Here is a 19,488-nt window from a genome sequence, read left to right on the forward strand (position 1 = left end):
TTGAAGTACAGATGAAATAGAAGGCTTAAGATGAGTTTAAGAATTAAGCTAGGATCGGGACCAAATTTTTTCCACAGGTACGTCTCGTTACCCTGATCACAAATATATATAACATTTATTGCGGAAGTCCATACTTTCCGAGATATGGGCCTCCGAAGTTTCGAAAATTCCCCTATTAAATGTCGGCTACTTAGAGAATTTTTTTCAATTTAAGAGCGTTAGAAAGGAAAAACTCATTGTGATCTCTATGTAACATCGCGAAATGGCATTTTTGAAAGCGACGCACACTGTAGCTCAAAAACAGATGATCCGATCTTCATATATTTTTATGGGCTTATTATAACATAAACAGCTTGTCCTTTAGCGAAAGACTTCAAAAATTTTGACAGGTTTATAGCGAACAAACTGTCCATTTTCTCAGAAAAAGTTAGATTTTGAATTTGACAGTTCACATTTTTTTAAATGGATATTTTTTCATTCTGTTCCGCTTAAGGACACGATTATTATTTCTTTATGATCTGACAAATATATATGCTGATCAGTTTATTCCTTTTTGAGTTATTTGTCAGAAAAATGTGCAATAAAACAAGTAAAAAAGTATCAGTCGGCTTTGCGACAGGGGTATACCCTCAGCCTATGTGAACTTAAACTTTCATCTACAGACAGATCGAATGTATTTAGGGTCTCTTCAAAGTTGCAAAAAAATGTGGATTAGTGCGGAGGAGATACTGAATGGAAGTGGATCTTATTTTGGGAGTTATATCTTTTCGATAGATATATGGACCAGTATACCAGGAAGCATGGACTTGCCCACGGAAAACATTATATCGCTTTAAACAGGACCATAACGAACAGCATCGGTATACATTTCCAAAGGATCTTCGAACAGACCCTAAACTGCACTTAAACACAAATGTTGTATTTTTGTGGGGGAAGTACCCTATGGAGAGGACCGATATGGGCCATTTAAAAGTTAAACTAAATTTGGGCAAGATATTAGGAGTTCCAAAGTTCCAACGCACCAAATTGGTTGCCCCGTTCAAGAGATATCGTGCTTAAAATTTTGTGTGTGAGTTACCCAAAAGAGTAGACAAATATATTCCATATCCGAACCTGATCTATATCTGTTTAGATATATTAGGATGTGTAAAGTATGCACCAAATCTTTCACTCCCATCAAGAGTTATCGTGCGCACAATTTTTCCGAACATTTTTGAACTTTTGTGGGGGAGTTACCTGAAGGAGTGGACCGATATTGCTTATACTCGAACTGAAACTTAGTTTGGACAAAATATTACGAAGGCAATATTTTGGACCGAATCGGCACATCCGTTCGAGAATTATGCGTGCGAGTATGCGAGTTTGCGCTCCATCCACTACACACGATGTTTAGTTTTGTTGCACTTTCAGCCTATTTTCTCAGGAGGTATGGACTTGCCCCTGATAAAACTTATACCGTCGTATAGGGGACAGTGAATACAAGTTTCTAAAACAAAAGTCTAAGTGATTCGAGAACAGCTCCTAAACTGAACTTTTTCGATATTGTGTGTGGGAGGTATCCGAAGGAGTGGACCGATATAACCAATCTTCGAACTTAAACTAAGTTTTGACAAAATATTACGAAAGCCAACTTTTGGATCGAATCGGTTCATCTGTCCGAGAGTTATCGTGCGCTTCAGCCAGACAGACAGACGGATTGTCTGAAACGGATTATGTCCAAACATACCATTATTTCGTATGATAGTGTATATACCCCGTTAACATAAATGCTGAGGGTATAAAAATCCGGAAGCAGTTCAAGGTGTGAGCTTTCATATGAAAAAAAGAAATTTCTAAAAAAGTTTGGTACATTTCTTGTGAATGATTCATGAAAAATTGCTTTTTTTCGTGCTCAATATGTGGGTATAAGCCTCCTGTATCATACTTTGATGAGTTTTTTTTTCATAAGATTACATAAAATTTTAGATATATAGTGGGTTATTCAAAAAATTGTATGTGAGGTTTAAACATATTATGTATTTATTTTGAGCAATTTTTTGATATCGTCGTAACAACTGAACAAAAGTTAAATATTCACGTTGTCACTGGAGAGGATGACTTTTAGCGAGAGGTAGTCTTTCTTGTGGCAGGAGTTATATAAGTCTTCCGGATAATGCTGATTGGAGATTCATCTTTTTTTCCAGTGGGGTTTCAAACATTTGAGAGTTTTTGGTAGTCATTCACAGCTGCAGATAGTTCATGAAAAGCTTCAGCGCGTAACAATTAGCTATTGAACCAATGATCTGAACAAATTTTACGCAACCTGTTCCGGGTTTCAGGCATCCGAATAAACGAAAGAATAGCTAGAATGGCACGAGGGTTCCAGCGTACAGTTCAGATGGGATCTACAAAAACTTTTCATTCCTCTCAATGAAGTGACGGAAGAGAAACTTCATGTTGATTCTGCAGCCACCTGTTTTCTTTATCTCCGATTTACCACTGGTGAAGTCTGCTTCAGCATAATTGCTCATCAAATCCAAATAATTACTCGATATTTGGTAATTTAGTAGGCACACGGTACTCATCCATCCAGCAAATGATGGTATTCAAGTTTGTTAGCTGGTATTCAAGTTTGTTGTAACGCAAACCATCGTCACAATTGATCTCCCCAATTAACGGCAGCGGATTCTTTGTACCCTAAACCAAAAGCGTTTCGGCCATAGGTGGCCAACACAGCGTCAAATCGATGGTGCTAAAACAACAACAATTGATCCCCACAGCTTGAACGCATCTAACACATTCGGTAGTCCTTCTGCGATTGTTTAAGCTTTTCCCATCTTTCAATTTGATCATAGCCAACTTAATTTCTATAGATTCATTCTTTAGGACCACGGTCTGATATTCAAAGCACTCAAGGCGTTTGTTGGCAAAGTGCTTGTTTCACTTCTGTAAACGCCTGGTAAGGCATATTTATTGTGTTTGGTTTTGTTTTTTTGTCAGATGCTGAGAGTATATCTCCGTCAGCACAGCTGTTCAATGTCTCAGTTTGTTTACGTGTGATGTGGTTTTTCGCGAAAGTTATAAAACTTGACACTGTCATGCATTCCGACTACACGAAAAGAATTTTGAGAAAAAATTCGAAAAGTCATCGTCCATACTTCCAAATATTAACCTGACAAACAACTTTTTTACTAAATGTAGATTATTTTTATATAGAATATCCCAACTTTGTGATTCCTACTCCATATAATTTATAATTCGTGAAGAATTCATTCTTCCTGAGATAGTGGTTGAAAATGGTCAACAACTAAAATGGCTAGTGCGCACCATAACAGATATGGTTCGAATTCAACATAAGTAACATTTTTCCATATGACCATGTTTAAGTTGAGACATGTTATCCATACTACATCGGGCATTTTCCCTTTAAAATTACAATTACAACTGTAAAGTTACATTGCGGCAGTCCATGTTTTCAAATATTACTCCAAAAATTTTCCAGTTACGTGTTTTTAGTAAATTTAGGATGGAACTGACGCTATTGTAATAACAAGCGCCACTCCAGTTTAAAACTTGGTCTTGAATCGTTTTAGTACTTTTAGTTATTTACAATGTGTAACTATTTTGTGGAGAAGAAGAAGCTCATATTCCTGTAGACAAATGGAGATTGTACCGAACCCTTTCCCTTTTACTGCTGAATTTTTTTTATCACATTTATTTGTTGTGTTCCTGAAATAAGTTCCTGATGGCTGGTATTTCTGGTCCGCTGAGTATACACATTTTTATTTCAAATTGAGTAAAAAATATTTTCTATGGGTTTCCACTTAAAAATCGATAAAAATTTGTAATGTAGCGTACTTGGATTTTGTTTGTAGATATTTTATTTCGTTTTTTTTTTTTTGCTTTTGAAACGTGTTTTTCTCATTATATATATTTGTTTTTTGTTTTTCATACACAAAATGAGAATTCATCATCCCACGTATTTGGTTCCGCAATTGCCCAGCCATTTTTCCACACACACACACACTGTAATCACACTGATCGATATGCCGCCGTGTTGTTGTGTTGTGAAGTGGCGTGAGACAATTAAGAAGGGAGAGTCTTCACACGTACAGTGATGAATGATGCGATATATTGCAGATACTTATTTTTAATTTTTTTTCTATACTTTCAAAGTATTGAATATTGAATAGAGATTGATATGCATACCATAAACAAAGTTTTAAATACAAGAAAATACTGAAAGTGAAATATTGTTGATAACCTTTGTTCGAAAATTTCCCCACTCTTCTTGTTTTCCCGCATTCTATGCCTTTCCGTCATAATTCGCCTTCTTGGTCTAATGCGTTTCTAACCATTCGTTATATTACACTGTGCAACAAACTGGAGCTCAAAGTCTGGGGGGTGGAAAATTCCTATTGGAGATGAAAGCCCTTGGTGAGTATATACAGAACCCCGAAGGACAGATTCGCCGTGAGTCGAACTTTCGCGATATGGCGTGATGAAGTTTTTGCTAGAGACCCTGTAAGCCATCAGGAATTAGCGTTATATCTTTGTTCACTGTTGTTTTAGCTTATTTCTGAGATGACATGTCTTCAGTCAAATCGAATGAGGATTATTTTCGTAGAGCACTTCGACTTTATAACTCGCTTCCTTCAATGTCCTTTTCGTCCTTTATTTTAAGAGCCGCTATAAAAGTACCACAAGATGACGTTTTTCAGCTTCGAAATGTTCTGCAAAAATGTCGGCCAGAAAATTTTAGGTACGGCTCTCATTGACAACAAATCAATTTTGTAGCGTTTTCGTGGTCGTTTTGTGCATTTACTCTTGCTTGCTCAGAAAAAAACTGTGTTTTGTGTTTTTGTATGTTCTGTGACGAATATACAAAAAACAAAATATAGTCTTTTTCTGAACAAAAACAGTGTAAATGCACAAATCGACCACGAAAACTCGACAAAATCGATTTGTTGTCAATGAGAGCCGTACCTAAAATTTTCTGGCCGACATTTTTGCAGAACATTTCGAAGCTGAAAAACATCATCTTGTGGTACTTTTATAGCGGCTCTTAAAATAAAGGACGAAAAGGACATTGAAGGAAGCGAGTTAGAAAGTCGAAGTGCTCTACGAAAATAATCCTCATTCGATTTGACTGAAGACATGTCATCTCAGAAATAAGCTAAAACAACAGTGAACAAAGATATAACGCTAATTCCTGATGGCTTACAGGGTCTCTAGCAAAAACTTCATCACGCCATATCGCGAAAGTTCGACTCACGGCGAATCTGTCCTTCGGGGTTCTGTATATACTCACCAAGGGCTTTCATCTCCAATAGGAATTTTCCACCCCCCAAAATTTCGGTTCACAGTGTTATTAATCATGCCGACCATTACATTGTTCATTTGGCCATATCAATGTTTCTTAATTGTAAATATTTCAAATTATAATTTTACGATCCAACAATATGCAAATGTTTACATGTGTCAAAGAATCAGGGGGAAAGGGTATTTTAGATTTGTTTACATTTAATTATTTGTGTATTTTTATTACACTAAATGATTTTTATTTTATTACATGTAATTATTTTAACAAACATCAGCAATATCGTAGGCATCTGCATTATTGACGTCCACGTGATTCATAAATTTATTATGGTAGTTTGGAACAAAAGGTGGGGCAAATGGTTTTAATAGTCTGAGATTGAATTGTTATATAAGTTCAATAGACTATAAAAGTATACACTGTGTGTATATTGGAATATTATTTTTTTCAATCGCTCAAAAATAGGCTCGTGTCTATTGGCGCAAAGAATTATTTAAAACTACGATCGAGGTGCTTTAAAAGGATTAATGCGTATGGGTCAGAAACAAAAAAGCAGTCGTCAGCGTGAGCCTTCGGAGACGAAATGAAATGCAAGTTGTTCGTAGAAAAGGCATTTCGAATCAAATCGTCGGCTGTTTCTTGGCAAAACTTACCATCTGGCGACTATACGTCAATTCTGAGTGGTACAACACAATTTGTGTGCCTGAAGTCCTTGAGAGAATTTCGAAAGAAAAGCAAGAGAAAACGAGTTATTGTGCACCATGACTATGCGGGTTCTCACACATCGTCCCAAAACAGAGCCTTTTGACCGGTCAAAACGTGGAATTAACGAGTCATCCCGTCTTCTAATACCCTCAACCTTTACGCTAACGAGGTTATATACACTTTCATACGATCAAAGTGTGCTGCAACGAAATAATTGTATGTTTGGACGAAACCCGTTTTAGACAATTTAGTGCCCGGCTGGACCGACGAGTGTTAGAACGGATCAACCGATTCGGTTCAAACTTAGTTTAAGTTCGAAGATGTGTCATATCGGTCCACTCAAAACTTTACTCAAAAAATGTGCGAACGATAACTCTTGAATTCAGTAACCGATTTGGTCCATACATTGCAGGTAATAATATTTCTACGAGGTTCGCATATGGGCTATATCGATCAACTTCTTCGGGCACCTCCAACACATAATTTCAACTCTATACTTTCTGAGAAAATGGCCCGTAGACTGTAAAAAACATTACGCCACCATGTGTAGTGGCTGGAAAGTATGACAGTTAGCCGATAGCCTTAGATGCTAATGCTATTTTTATATAATTTTATTGTAATTTTTTATTATAATAAATATTTGAAATAAATAAATAAGTATGACAACTTTCGAACCGGATATTGCGTTAGTCCAAACTATTCGTATCGTAATATTTCTGTAAATCTTAGAATCTTTCAAGATGGTACTTATCGGTCCACTCCGTCCGGTATATCTCCCATATGCCCTGAACAGAGTAACCGATGTGGTCCACAGTTTGGATCTCGGTGTCGGTGCATTCCTTCAAGGACCTCCTTCGTATCACTTTTGATCTGTAATCCAAATCCATCTGTTTGTCGGCAAGTTCATAAGTCCAAAATTCAGAAAATTCCCTGAATACTTCATTTTTTGGAAATTTTTTGTCCGTAGATTAAAGTTTCAACAGGCTGGAGATATATCTCTGGCGGCAAAGCCGTCTGATACTTTTTTACTTGTTTAACCACTAAAAACCTTAAATTGCAAATTAGAGCTATTTTGGTCGGAAAATATAGCTAAAGTCCTCAAAGAAGCTAAAATTGAGAAATACCGTGACATGGTAATACGAAAATGTGGATATATGGCGCCAATTTTCTGAAATATGTATGAAAAATAAGCAAAAATTCTCAAAATAGCAAAACCCTCCAAATATCAGAAATCTGTGTAGCAAACGTTAGCCATTTCTGCAGAATATTGCGGCTAAAACCCGGAAAATACCGAAAATCATGAGGTACTGACAAATTTCTTAGGGTAAGTTTAGTAGCCCCAAAAAATTAAATACAAAATTGCAGCCATTTATGAAGGATATGAAAATATCAAAAATCGGACGGGGCCGTTCAAATTTCCGTGGAACAGTTTCGTATCCCCAAGGAAGACTAAATACATATATTCAGCCATTTCGGTGTGATAATGACAAATTGGGTGACGTAGGGGATGGAAGATACCAAGGAACGGTCCTGACCGGTTTTTAACATGGCAAAGCCCAGGATTTATCTTGGTCCCTCTTTCATCCCAAGTGGACACTGACCTCCCCGTGGTGTCACCTGGGGAACTGCCTTTAACACCCGTTAAAGGTAGTGAGCTAACATGTGCCGCGCGTTCACCCATAAGAACGTTAAAAACTTGGGTTTGGGCGTCGGGTTAGTAACCCTCCCCTAGAAAAAACAGCCTACTATGAAAAAACGAAAGAAAAGAAAAACAAACCCCTCTAAAGTTGACGAACCCCGCAAACGTTTTAAGGACCATGATCTGCGAATCTGCACCTGGAATGTTCGCACTCTTTATAGAGAAGGTGCAGTCTTCGCATTGGCAGACGTACTTGAAAAGTACAAGACCGATATTACTGCCATACAGGAAATACGATGGATTGGGAAAGGCGTCACAACAACACCTAAAGGTGACGCACTGTATTATAGCTGCCATGACGTAAAGCATGAGTTTGGTTGTGGATTCGTAGTTAGTCGGAGACTAAAACATCTTGTATCCAGCTTCACTCCAGTGAATGAAAGACTTGCTGCAATTCGAATAAAAGCTAAATTCTTCAACATCAGCTTTATTTGCGCTCATGCTCCCACTGAAGAAAAGGACGAACAGACCAAAGATATATTTTACGAGTGCTTAGAAGAAACATATGACCGTTGCCCTGCCCATGACATTAAAATCATTCTAGGCGATTTTAATGCCAAAATTGGAAAGGAGAATATCTTTGGCCCAACAGTCGGGAAATTCAGTCTCCACAGTGAAACATCTGACAATGGTATGAGACTGATAGACTTTGCAGCTGCAAAAAACATGGTAGTTAGCAGTACCAGATTTAATCATCTCGATATTCATAAGGGCACCTGGCTGTCTCCAGATCAGAAAACAAGAAACCAAATTGATCATGTTGTGATAGATGGAAGACATTCATCGAGCGTGTTGGATGTACGATCGTTCCGAGGCGCAAACATTGATTCGGACCACTACCTTGTTGCAGCAAAGGTACGCACCCGCTTAAACGTAGCAAACAAAGTACGAACAGACACAACACGAAAGTTAGACATCGGTAAGCTGCAATCACAACAGATAGCCACAGCATATTCCACTCAACTAGCCCAATTGCTTAATCAAAGCCCTCCTCATCCCGATAACATATCAGCGCAATGGCAAAGCATTGCCCACTCCATGCAAACAGCCGCAAAATCCATACTTGGATACCAGAGACCTCCACCAAGGAATCCATGGTATGATGAGGAGTGTCGTGCTGCCACCGAAGAGAAAAATGCGGCATATAAGGCTACTTTACAATCCGTAGCAACGCGTAGCGCACGAGAGAGATACAGGGAGAAAAGGAGAGAGGAGAAACGTCTTTTCCGCAGGAAAAAGAGAGAGATGGAAAAGCGGGAGTGTGAAAAAATCGAGATGTACAGGAGCCAGAATGAAGTCCGAAAATTCTACCAAAGAGTCAAGCATCAAACTGATGGCTTTGGTACAGGCACATCCTCCTGTAGAGACCAGCAAGGTAATTTGGTAACTGATACAGATAGTGTACTCAGGATATGGAAAGAACATTTTTCAAATCTGTTGGTATCCAATAGCAGCGAAGACGACGAAGATACCACAGTCCCAATCCCAGAAGATGGAATTGAATGTATACCGCCCAGCCAAGATGAGGTAAAGACAGCAATAAATCGGCTGAAGAATAATAAGGCAGCAGGGGCCGATGGCTTACCAGCCGAGCTGTTCAAAACCGGAGGCGACACGCTGATAAGGTGTATTCATCAGCTAGTTAGCACCATCTGGCAGGAAGAACGAGTACCCGACGATTGGAACCTGAGTATCCTGTGCCCCGTCCACAAGAAGGGAGATAAGACTGTATGCTCTAACTATAGGGGCATAAGTCTACTCCCTATTGCCTACAAGATCGTGTCAGGGATATTGTGCGAACGACTAAAGCCAATGGTCAACGAGATTATTGGACCATACCAATGCGGCTTTAGACCTGGCAAGTCCACCATTGACCAGATATTTACCCTGCGGCAAATCATGGAGAAGACCCAAGAGATGCAGATCGACACCTACCACCTTTTTGTCGATTATAAAGCAGCCTTCGACAGTCCGCTGCGCTCAAAGGTATTCCAAGCCATGTCTGAATTTGGTATTCCCGCAAAGCTCATCCGGCTTTGTAAAATGACTTTAACTGACACGAGGTCCTCAGTTAAAATAGGAAAGAACCTCTCCGAAGAGTTTGGTACCAAAAGAGGTTTCAGACAAGGAGACAGCCTTTCGTGTGACCTCTTCAACATCCTGCTAGAAAAGGTTATACGAGAGGCAAACGTCAAAAGAAGTGGCACAATCTACACCAATAGTCACATGTTACTTGCTTATGCTGATGATATAGACATCATGGGTCGATCAGTAAAAGAAGTAACTGATACCTTTATAAAGGTCGAAGGAGAATCTGCTAAAGTGGGTCTGGCGGTAAACGGTGAGAAGACCAAGTTGATGGTGTCGACGCGCAATGCGTCCATTGAGCTCGGACCGACTGTGGAAGTTGGTTCCTATAATATTGAGGTAGTAAAAGACTTCGTCTACCTCGGCACCTCCGTCAACACAACAAATGACATCAGTTGTGAAATAAAAAGAAGAATTGTATTGGCCAACAGATGCTACTTTGGATTAAGTAAGCAGTTTAAAAACAAAGCCACATCTCGTCAAACAAAAATAACGCTCTACAAAACACTGATACTACCCGTGCTGATGTATGGCTCCGAAGCCTGGGTACTTGCGCAAGCAGACATGGCAGTGCTTGGTGTGTTTGAGAGAAAAATTCTTCGAAAGATCTACGGACCAATCTGCGTTGACGGTGAATATCGACGTCGCATGAACCACGAGCTGTATCTGCTATACAACGACATCAATATTGTTAAACGTATCGAGATGCAGCGATTGCGTTGGCTAGGCCATATCATAAGAATGAGCGATGATGAACCCGCTAAAAAGGCGTATGAATACATGCCACATGGCGGTGCACGCAGAATTGGCAGGCCAAGGAATAGATGGCGCAAACAAGTGGATGTTGAGATGAAAAGGCGCGGTATTCCAGAGAGCAAAGCAACAAATAGAGAGGAATGGAGATCTCTTCTTAGTTCGGCCTATAGAACAAATGTTCTGTAATGGGCCAGCTAAGTAAGTAAGTAAGTAATGACAAATTTCTGTACTGACAAATTTCTGGAGGAAAGTTTTGTAGCACCAAAGAAAAGTAAATAGAAAGTTTTAGCTATTTCGGTGTGATAATGAGGCTATAACTTTAAAAATACCGAAAATCGTGAGGTACCATTATATGGCGGATGTATCAGAAGGTGGATCTATAGATGTAGCCTATTTTAAAAACCAAATATCCTAGTAATAATAGAAACTTCTGTACCAAACTTCTGTACCATTAAAAAGCCCTATTTTATATATCGCGAGCTGTATCTTGATTGGGGGGCATAGTTATATCGACATAGAATTTTATGCTGGCCAATAATATATAGGTCTAGAGGGCCTCCGATGAATATTTCGATATGTTACAAACCATATGACAATGGTTAATATACCCTCCATATTATGGTGGAGAATGTAAATACCCAGCCGCTTTGGGTACTTTCAATTCGTTCTGGAATGATGTTCGGCTTAGAATTATGTTGTTATAAAGTATTTCGATGTTTCTTGTCAACTTTTTGAAAGTTTGATATTCGATTTACTGTTCCAATCATTGGAATTATTTGTAATCTTTATTAAAATTCGTATTTACCAATAATTATTGTTGCTATAGTAATATATGGTTGCAAATCGACTGTAGTCCAATAAGGAATGTCCGTAGAATATTTGTATAATTTTTTATGCCTAGATATTTTTTTTTTTTTATAAATATACAAAAATAAATATTCTGCCACATTTTGTTTTCTAAAATTCTATAAAATCTTTTAAAAAACGGCATGCGTCTACAATATTTTCTATATTTATTGTTATCAGTATTTGAACAAATTGCATCTGTCTCACTTGTCTAAGAGAACCTGCTGATTTCAATCACAAACATAGCATTTCAAATTGTCATACATGTGTACATACATACATAGTTTCAATTAATTGCCATTAAACATTCACAAAAATTATTCATACTGAAAAAAACACTATTCACGACAACATTTTCAAATACATATTTTAATAGACTTATATCTCTTTCTAAGACATCACTGTAAACTATTAAAATACAATTGGTATAATGTGATCTTTGACAGATAATGAGATTCAATTAATATTATCATTCTATTGCGGGAAATGTTTTTTTTATAATATTACACTAGACAACAAATGAAATAATAGAAACACAACTCAATAAGAACAAATTTAATGAACAAACAAAATGAGTAATACAGTGGGTGTAGTTTTTAGAAGAAATTGTTTTTGTGTCAACATTGTTCATAGATTGTCAAATTTTTGAGAAGCAGAGTACACAGTGTTGTATAATTGCATTTTTGGGCATAAGCGTTTTGTAAAAAATGATAATACATAAATATGTGAATATGTTTTTATAGTACATAATAGCAAAGGTTGCAAACAATCAGCTCATAATTTTTATTTCAATTTGTTTATAATTTGCCAATTGCACAATATTTTTATTCCCAATGTTTTTGGTTGTTCTCTTTTTATGTGTTCGTTGTTATATTATTGTTTGCGTATTTATCGAAATATTATTACCATTTAGTTAGTACATATTTGTGTATTTTTAGCATTGCTAATAATAAAGTATTTATTTCTGTTGTTTTTTTCTTTTAATTCTACACAGCCCCCAATCATACCAGAAGTGCAATCCGATGGAGATACAAGCAATTTTGATGATTATCCTGAAGGTGATTGGAAACCCGCCCAGGCAGTAGACCAAAGTGATTACCAGTTATTTAAAGATTTTTAATTTTTAAATAATTAGTTAAAATAGAGATCGCATTAATTAAATAATTTATTACTATTATTTTAATAATTATCATTACTATTATGAATATTATTTATTAATTTAGCCATATAAGATTGTATGTATGACAAAAAATATGCCCATAACAAAGAATTGTAACAATATCCAAATGTTAAAATTGAGAAAAAACAACAAAAACAAATTCGTTTATTTTATTTTGGGAGAAAATTGTACACATTAACATAGAGTTCGTCATTATGGTAAACGATATATTTTCATACATTTTGCATCAAATAAATAAAGATAAACAATGGGAAAATGCGTAAATTCCTTTACAATATAACTGTGGGTTAATTTCGTTGACTTAAAATACAATTTTAAAACGATCAGTAAACAACATTGTGGAAGAAAATCGAACTCAAAGTCAGGGTGGGGAAATTTCAGTTTGACAATAAAAACCTTTAGCCAACAAATATTTGAAGGCTACAATAGCCAAATAACACATGCTATGTTCCAGAACCTGCGAGAAACCAACAATTTTACTACGATAATAACTTTGTGTTTATTTTTTAGAAAAAAATAGTAAACTTAGTAGATTCTGGAGCAGCGCAATTATTTGTTTATCGATTTTTACAGCCTGTTTTGTAAAAATAGTTTCTATTCGTTCGTAAATTTAACAAATGAATGTGTTTTTCGTGGTTTTTGCAGCAAATGGTGTTTTTGTGACAACCAAGCGAATCTATTAATTTTCTTATATTTGTTGGTTACAAAAGAAGCAAAAAATACGAACGAAAACGCTTGAAAAAGGGCTAGGATGGGTCGGACAGTATGAAATATTCTGAAATATAATAAAATAATTAATTTTCTTTTTAGTCAGAGCCTTACCATTATATTTAAAACCAATTATTGATGCACTTTTTCCACTCCGAATTAGACACCTTCAAAACATGGCTTCAACATCATCTTCTGGCAAAAAAAAATTGTTGATCACGCCCTTTTTCTTTATGGGTGGGAATAAAAGGAAGTCAGTGGATGCCATGTCAGGGGCCTAATTATGTGATTCGATATCGAGTTGTTTCGAACCGAGTACTCAAATTTGGGATGAGCATAAATTTGCGAGAAATTACTTGTAGCTAAATTATCCATCGTAAACTAATTCTCGATCGAACGGCGGATGATCCATCAGTTCCACGATTTGCCCGAAAAAAAGGCGCTGGTTTGAATCGATGTGGAGAGCTCACAATGTCAAGGTGCACACTGATTCACCTGCTCTTATTCGTTTTGAATTTGTCCGAAGAATTCTGGCAAACATTCTGTGGTGTACCACTCAGAATAAACAGTCCTACTTTTCTCAAGCAGTATAGTCAGTTTAGCCGAAGAAACAGTCGACCATTTGCTTCGAAGTGTTTTTTTTTCCATGAACAACATTGATGGGATTTGCTCGTCTTCGAAGACCCTCATGGTCGATAGCTGTTTTGTTTCGGGTTCATACGAATAGATCCATGATTCGTCCCAAGTGACGATCTTTTAAACGTATTTTGAAGCACTGTGGTAAAGGTATTTTTAAGGCGTGTTATGTGTTTTCATATTTTTTCAAAATTTCTGTTGTATATCATGTCAAAACTTTTCATTTTCTTATTTTTGAAGCAATTTAGTATAAATAATTGCAAAAATATACCAAATTTTAAGTTCAAAAAACATTTTAAATACATTCTTTAACGCGCATTTTTGTTTCAAATGTATTGGCCACTACTGTACGTCCGATTTGATGAAATTTGGAAGGTGTGACTGAATTTCGTCTAGAAATGAATGTGCCAAATTATATCAAAACCGGTTCAGATTTGGATATAGCTCCCGCATATATGTATATATTTTCGGCCGATTTCATGTATTTGCAGCAATAAATATGCTATATTTGTCCGATTTCGATGAAATTTGAAATGTGTGACTGAATTCGGTCTAGAAATAAATGTGCCAAATTTTGTCGAAATCGGTTCAGATTTGGATATAGCTCCCATATATAGTTTCGTCCGATTTCATATATTTGCTTTACCAAACACGCTATATATGTCCGATTTCGATGAAATGTGGAATGTGTGAATAAATGTGCCAAATTATATCGAAATCGGTTTAGATTTGGATATAGCGCCCATACATATTTTCGGCCGATTTCGCGTATTTGCTGCACCAAACAGGCTATAAAAGTCCGATTTCAATGATATTTGGAATGTGTGACTGAATTCGGTCTGGAAATAAATGTGCCAAAATCGGTTAAGATTTGGATATAGCTCCATATATATTTTACATATTCACAGTGGTGTAGGGTATCATATAGTTGGCCCCGTCCGACTTTGATCTTTTCCTTACTGGTTATTTATATTTCGTTCTAAATTAGCTGTAATATGGCAATAATGGTTCCCAGTAGTTAAAAACTTCTCCATCAAAAATTGTGCACATAGTATCATATAACAGCTGCTACCAATTTTAAGTATTCTGATTTTTCTGATTTTTGCTACATTCTTGACCAAATTTTATGCAATTGATAATAAAGTTTCGCAGTGGTCGACAATCTTTCCCCATTTTAATCCGGAATATATTATGTTGAAAGGTATTAAATGCCTGTTTACAGTATAATTTATTTTTTCAATAACACTGTGCAACATTTTTGAGCCAATCGCGTGCAAACAACTTCTGTCCAGAATTTTATGAAAGTAGAGGACCAATAGGCAAACACCATATTCGGGTTTTGTTTTCTTAGATCGGGTTTGGTTTTTATGGCCTCATCTAAACATGGTTAAAGATCGAATTTTTAAAACAAATCGGGGCTGTATCTTTGAAACCAATAAGAATCTTGTTTTGACATCTGTAGCAAACTTGTAAATAAGAGCAAGAAGAATATATTTGGAGGAATATGGAACTCGAAAAACTGCATTTATTGCCTCAAATATTATAATATATCTAAAAATTCTATAATTTGTGTATATTTCGCAGCGTATCTCCCAAAATGTTAAATTCTTCTTAACGTTACTATTTGGGAAAATATTCTCTGGAAAGTAATACACAACTCTTTAGAACATTATATTGTTGTAAAATGCCTCTATCGCCTTGTTTATTACAATTTTTTCAACAACAATTTGGTAAATATTTCAATAATTCATTGAAAGCCCCAACATGAGAATAAACAGCCAGTGTGAACATTGTCTGAAATAAGTTTTGTAAAAGGTATGTTATGAAATACCCCTTAAACAACGTGAAATAACCATTTTAGAGTTTCAGAATTTTCTGAAGATTTGATGGTCACATTATTTGGAAAAATTTTAGAATGGTTACTTGTTTCAACTCCCAACAGTTTAGTTGCTACTGACCAGAATCTCAGAAATTATGTAAACTTTTTTATATTTTAACTAGTTTGATGCGCTAGATGCAGCTTTTTCTAGTTCATCTGTTTGACACATAAGTTCTACTACTTTAGGGCTACAATATTGCTGAAGACTGCAAAGAAAAATTCTTATTAGTTTCGGAGATAAAGGTCCGATCACTGGAAAAAATGCTCATTTTAGGTCGGTTTAGATGAGGCCATAAAATCTAAACCCGATCTATGAACACAAAACCCAATTAAGGTTTTAGTAGTCTTATTATGTACATTCAGAAAATGCCCATTAGAAGTTGTTTGCATTTCCAGTGTTGCACAGTGTAATAAAAACATAATTAAGCAATTATTAATATTAATTATTTTTTTAATTCACCATTCCTTTTGTATAGTAATTATCAAAATATTTATAATCAAATTTACCATAATTTGTATAGTTATGTTGACGATACATTTTTAAGATATCCTCGTGATAGATTTTAACATCCTTAAAATACATATTGGGTACATAGAAGTCGTATTCATCAATTTCCCTGTCAAAGGGATACGCAAACGGATTATAGTCCAGCCAACGACGTCCAGATCCCAAACCACAAGAGAATGTATAATCAAACTGCTCGTGATCATCGTCATCCAGGGTAACCATAAAGAATAATTGCATTGGCATACCATCTTCCCAACCTCGTGGCAACATAAGGCGATTCGGAAATGAGCAATGGGGATGGCTCATATTCAGGGCGAATTCATATTTACCTTCATAGGCCAATTTTACATATTGATACATTTCTGTATAGGTGAGAGCATCCGGTGCAGTAAATGGATAATCTGCTGGGTCCCGCTTTATTACATTCATGCCAGCCTTTAACTCATATGAGAATTTATCGAGCGAAAAGAAGTTCATGCGATTTTCATTGAGCGAAATAATCTGCCCGAATTCATTGTATTTCGGTGCAAGATAGACACGGACATATACCTTTTGTGATTTATCTGATTCGACAGTGATTTCGAAATTGAATGGTTTGTGGTTCAAACGCATTTGACGTGCCAGCAATGTCTTGTCCCAAACAAAGTCACCATCCATAAAACGCATCTTATCATTTAGCAAATTGGTCACATCGAAATCGAAAATGTCAAAGTATGTAACCATTTCACTAACCTTAACGTCTTTAATATGAACACCGGGGAATAAGAGTTCCTCCTTCTTATATGGACCCAAAGAAGTTTTAAAGCGATAGAATACATCAATTATCTTTTTATGAATGCTATAGGACATGGGATCTCGCATCATGGTTTCAAGATTAAGGAACACGTGGGGAACTACTTCAACATCATTAAAGTCAACACCTGCCATATACATGTGGGCATATAAATACCAATAATTGAAGAAGTATTTGTCCATGACATCAATGTTGCCTTGCAAAATGTTTCCTATCAGCTCTGCTGCATTTGGATTGCGCAAATCTACAACAGTACCATTTTTCATTGTATAATAGCCCTTATCAACGACTCTCTCTATTCGAGTGAAAAATTCTCTTACTCTCATTGTCATATCGATGTTGTCTGAATCAAAAATATGATAGTGGTCTTTGCGATTACTGTATCCAACACCACTATATGCCACTAGTTGAGAATTATAACCATGTTTAACAGTTTTCCTATGTGAAAAGTGAGGGATTTCGCCTAGACCATTCGCATACAGCATAAATCCAAACTTCTCCACGGCGATCATTTTCCAAATTAAATGTCTTGCCGTCCAACTTGAAAGTATAGTCCATATTAAAGTAGTACCAAAAGGCGTTCCAGCCGACATCTTCAGTGAAATAAGACAGAGTTGACTCTTCATTTGCAAAGTCTATGTCACGAGTATAATCTACTGGCATCCATATCATTTTGATGTCTTCCATCATTGATAGCCATTGTGAATCTTGATTGTATTCGTAAATATTTTCACGGAGCATATAGTTGTCCTCGCTGTACCATTGCTTATCCAAACCCATAAGCTTCCACCATTGCCACATTTTCCAATCCTTCATGTAGACATAATTAGCCATGTTGCCGTTGTTCTTGTTGTTGGCATAGTACACATCAAAGTACTGTTTCTCATACATGGTGTATTTACTCCAGATGTTGTAATCAAATTTCTCAGCAGCATAAATGAAACGACTGTCGAAGAAATGTTGTGGGAATATTTCATAGATATAGGGAAGCATAAGACCCACAAAGTCATCGCGGTGAATAATAGCCAATGTAAGAGCATGTACGAACATACCCTCGTTAACATGCATACGAGCCCAGCACACATTTCGTTGAAATACATTCCACTCCTTAGCGTAGTAGAAGAATTGGAAAAGACCCCATGATTGCATATAGTGAGACTTTACAAGATTTCCAAAGAAAGCACCTTTCGGCAGTAGAGCATTTTTTCTGTATGATTCCCAAAATTTTTCCATGTGTATATCATAGTCCTCAAAATAGAAATACATTAAACTTATATTTCCCTTTAGACATTCTTACTGCTTACTTACGGTGTACATAGTTTTATCAACAATCAATTCTTTGCCCATTTGAATCCACTCCTCGAACATCAGGGGCTCCTCAACACGGTAGACAATCTCGAAAAGGAATTTTTGTTTTTCCAAAAATGCCTTATCAGCCACCGTAACATTTCGAGAGGAAACCAGTGTCGCAAAGCCCACACAGGCCAATAGCACTATGGTGAACTTCATGATGAGAACCTTTGTCTGCTTGCCCAATAATCAAAAGACTATTCGGCACTAGAGCTTATGATCTAGAATTTATATACTTGTGTTATCAATTTTAACGAAAAAAGAATTTATTTAAAGTTATCATCGCCTTAGGGGTGATACGTCGGCCGCATAATAATGTAGATATGTGCTGTTGGAACTAGCATCATAATTAGGATGCACATAAATATAATAAACACAAACAAAATATATATTAAGATGATAACACTTAATACTACAGTGTAACAAATATAAGACGAATGAATTCTTAAACAAGTATCAGTCGGTTTTGCAGACAGAGATATACTCTCAGCCTATGTGAATTGCAGGTGCGCAACGCATCATCGAACTTAAACTAAGTTTGGACAAAATATTACAAAGACAAATTTTGGACCGAATCGGCCGATCCATTCGAGAGTTATCGTGCGCTCCAGTCTATGGGATTTTTATAACTTTCGTGCTATTTTCTCAGGAAACTTTTGACGTCGTAATGGGGGCTGCGAATACAAATTGCTACAACAGAGCGATTCGAGAACAGGTCTTAAACAGCGTTTTTCCGAGATTTTGTGTGGGACGTACCCAAAAGAGTATAGTCCATATTCAAACCTGATCTATGTCTTGTTGGAATATTACGATGTACAATGTATGGACCAAATCGGTTACTACCTTCGAGAGTTATCGTGCGCACCATTTCTTTTAGTGAAAAGTTTAGAACTATTCTGGAGGAGGTACCTAATGGAGTGGACCGATATAGCTCATCTTCGAACTTAAAATAAGTTCGGACCAGGGTTTCGGAGCCGAGGTATTTTTGGCTCGACTCCAGACCGGTTTTTTTCACGACTCCGAATCCGGGGGTAAATTCCT

General features: G+C 36.6%; 1 protein-coding gene and 1 pseudogene across 13 annotated transcripts in view; one reads left to right on the forward strand and one right to left on the reverse strand.

The window, feature by feature from the left end:
- The window catches only part of Pka-C3 (Protein kinase, cAMP-dependent, catalytic subunit 3), an 89,072-nt gene extending 76,360 nt beyond the window's left edge, over positions 1-12,712 (forward strand). For all 13 annotated transcript variants that reach the window (XM_073979794.1, XM_073979795.1, XM_073979785.1 and 10 more), the window contains one exon: positions 12,388-12,712. In XM_073979794.1, coding sequence (XP_073835895.1) covers positions 12,388-12,513 — 126 coding nt within the window. In that variant the 3' untranslated portion in view covers positions 12,514-12,712. The remainder of the gene's footprint in view (positions 1-12,387) is intronic.
- Positions 12,713-16,247: 3,535 nt separating this feature from the next.
- Positions 16,248-18,606, reverse strand: LOC141403165 (larval serum protein 1 beta chain-like; annotated as a pseudogene).
- Between the last annotated feature and the right edge of the window lie 882 nt (positions 18,607-19,488).

The sequence above is a fragment of the Musca autumnalis genome, unplaced genomic scaffold (genome assembly GCF_047663935.1).
Source record: "Musca autumnalis isolate F117 unplaced genomic scaffold, ASM4766393v1 scaffold_4, whole genome shotgun sequence".
Classification (NCBI taxonomy): Eukaryota; Metazoa; Arthropoda; class Insecta; order Diptera; family Muscidae; genus Musca; species Musca autumnalis.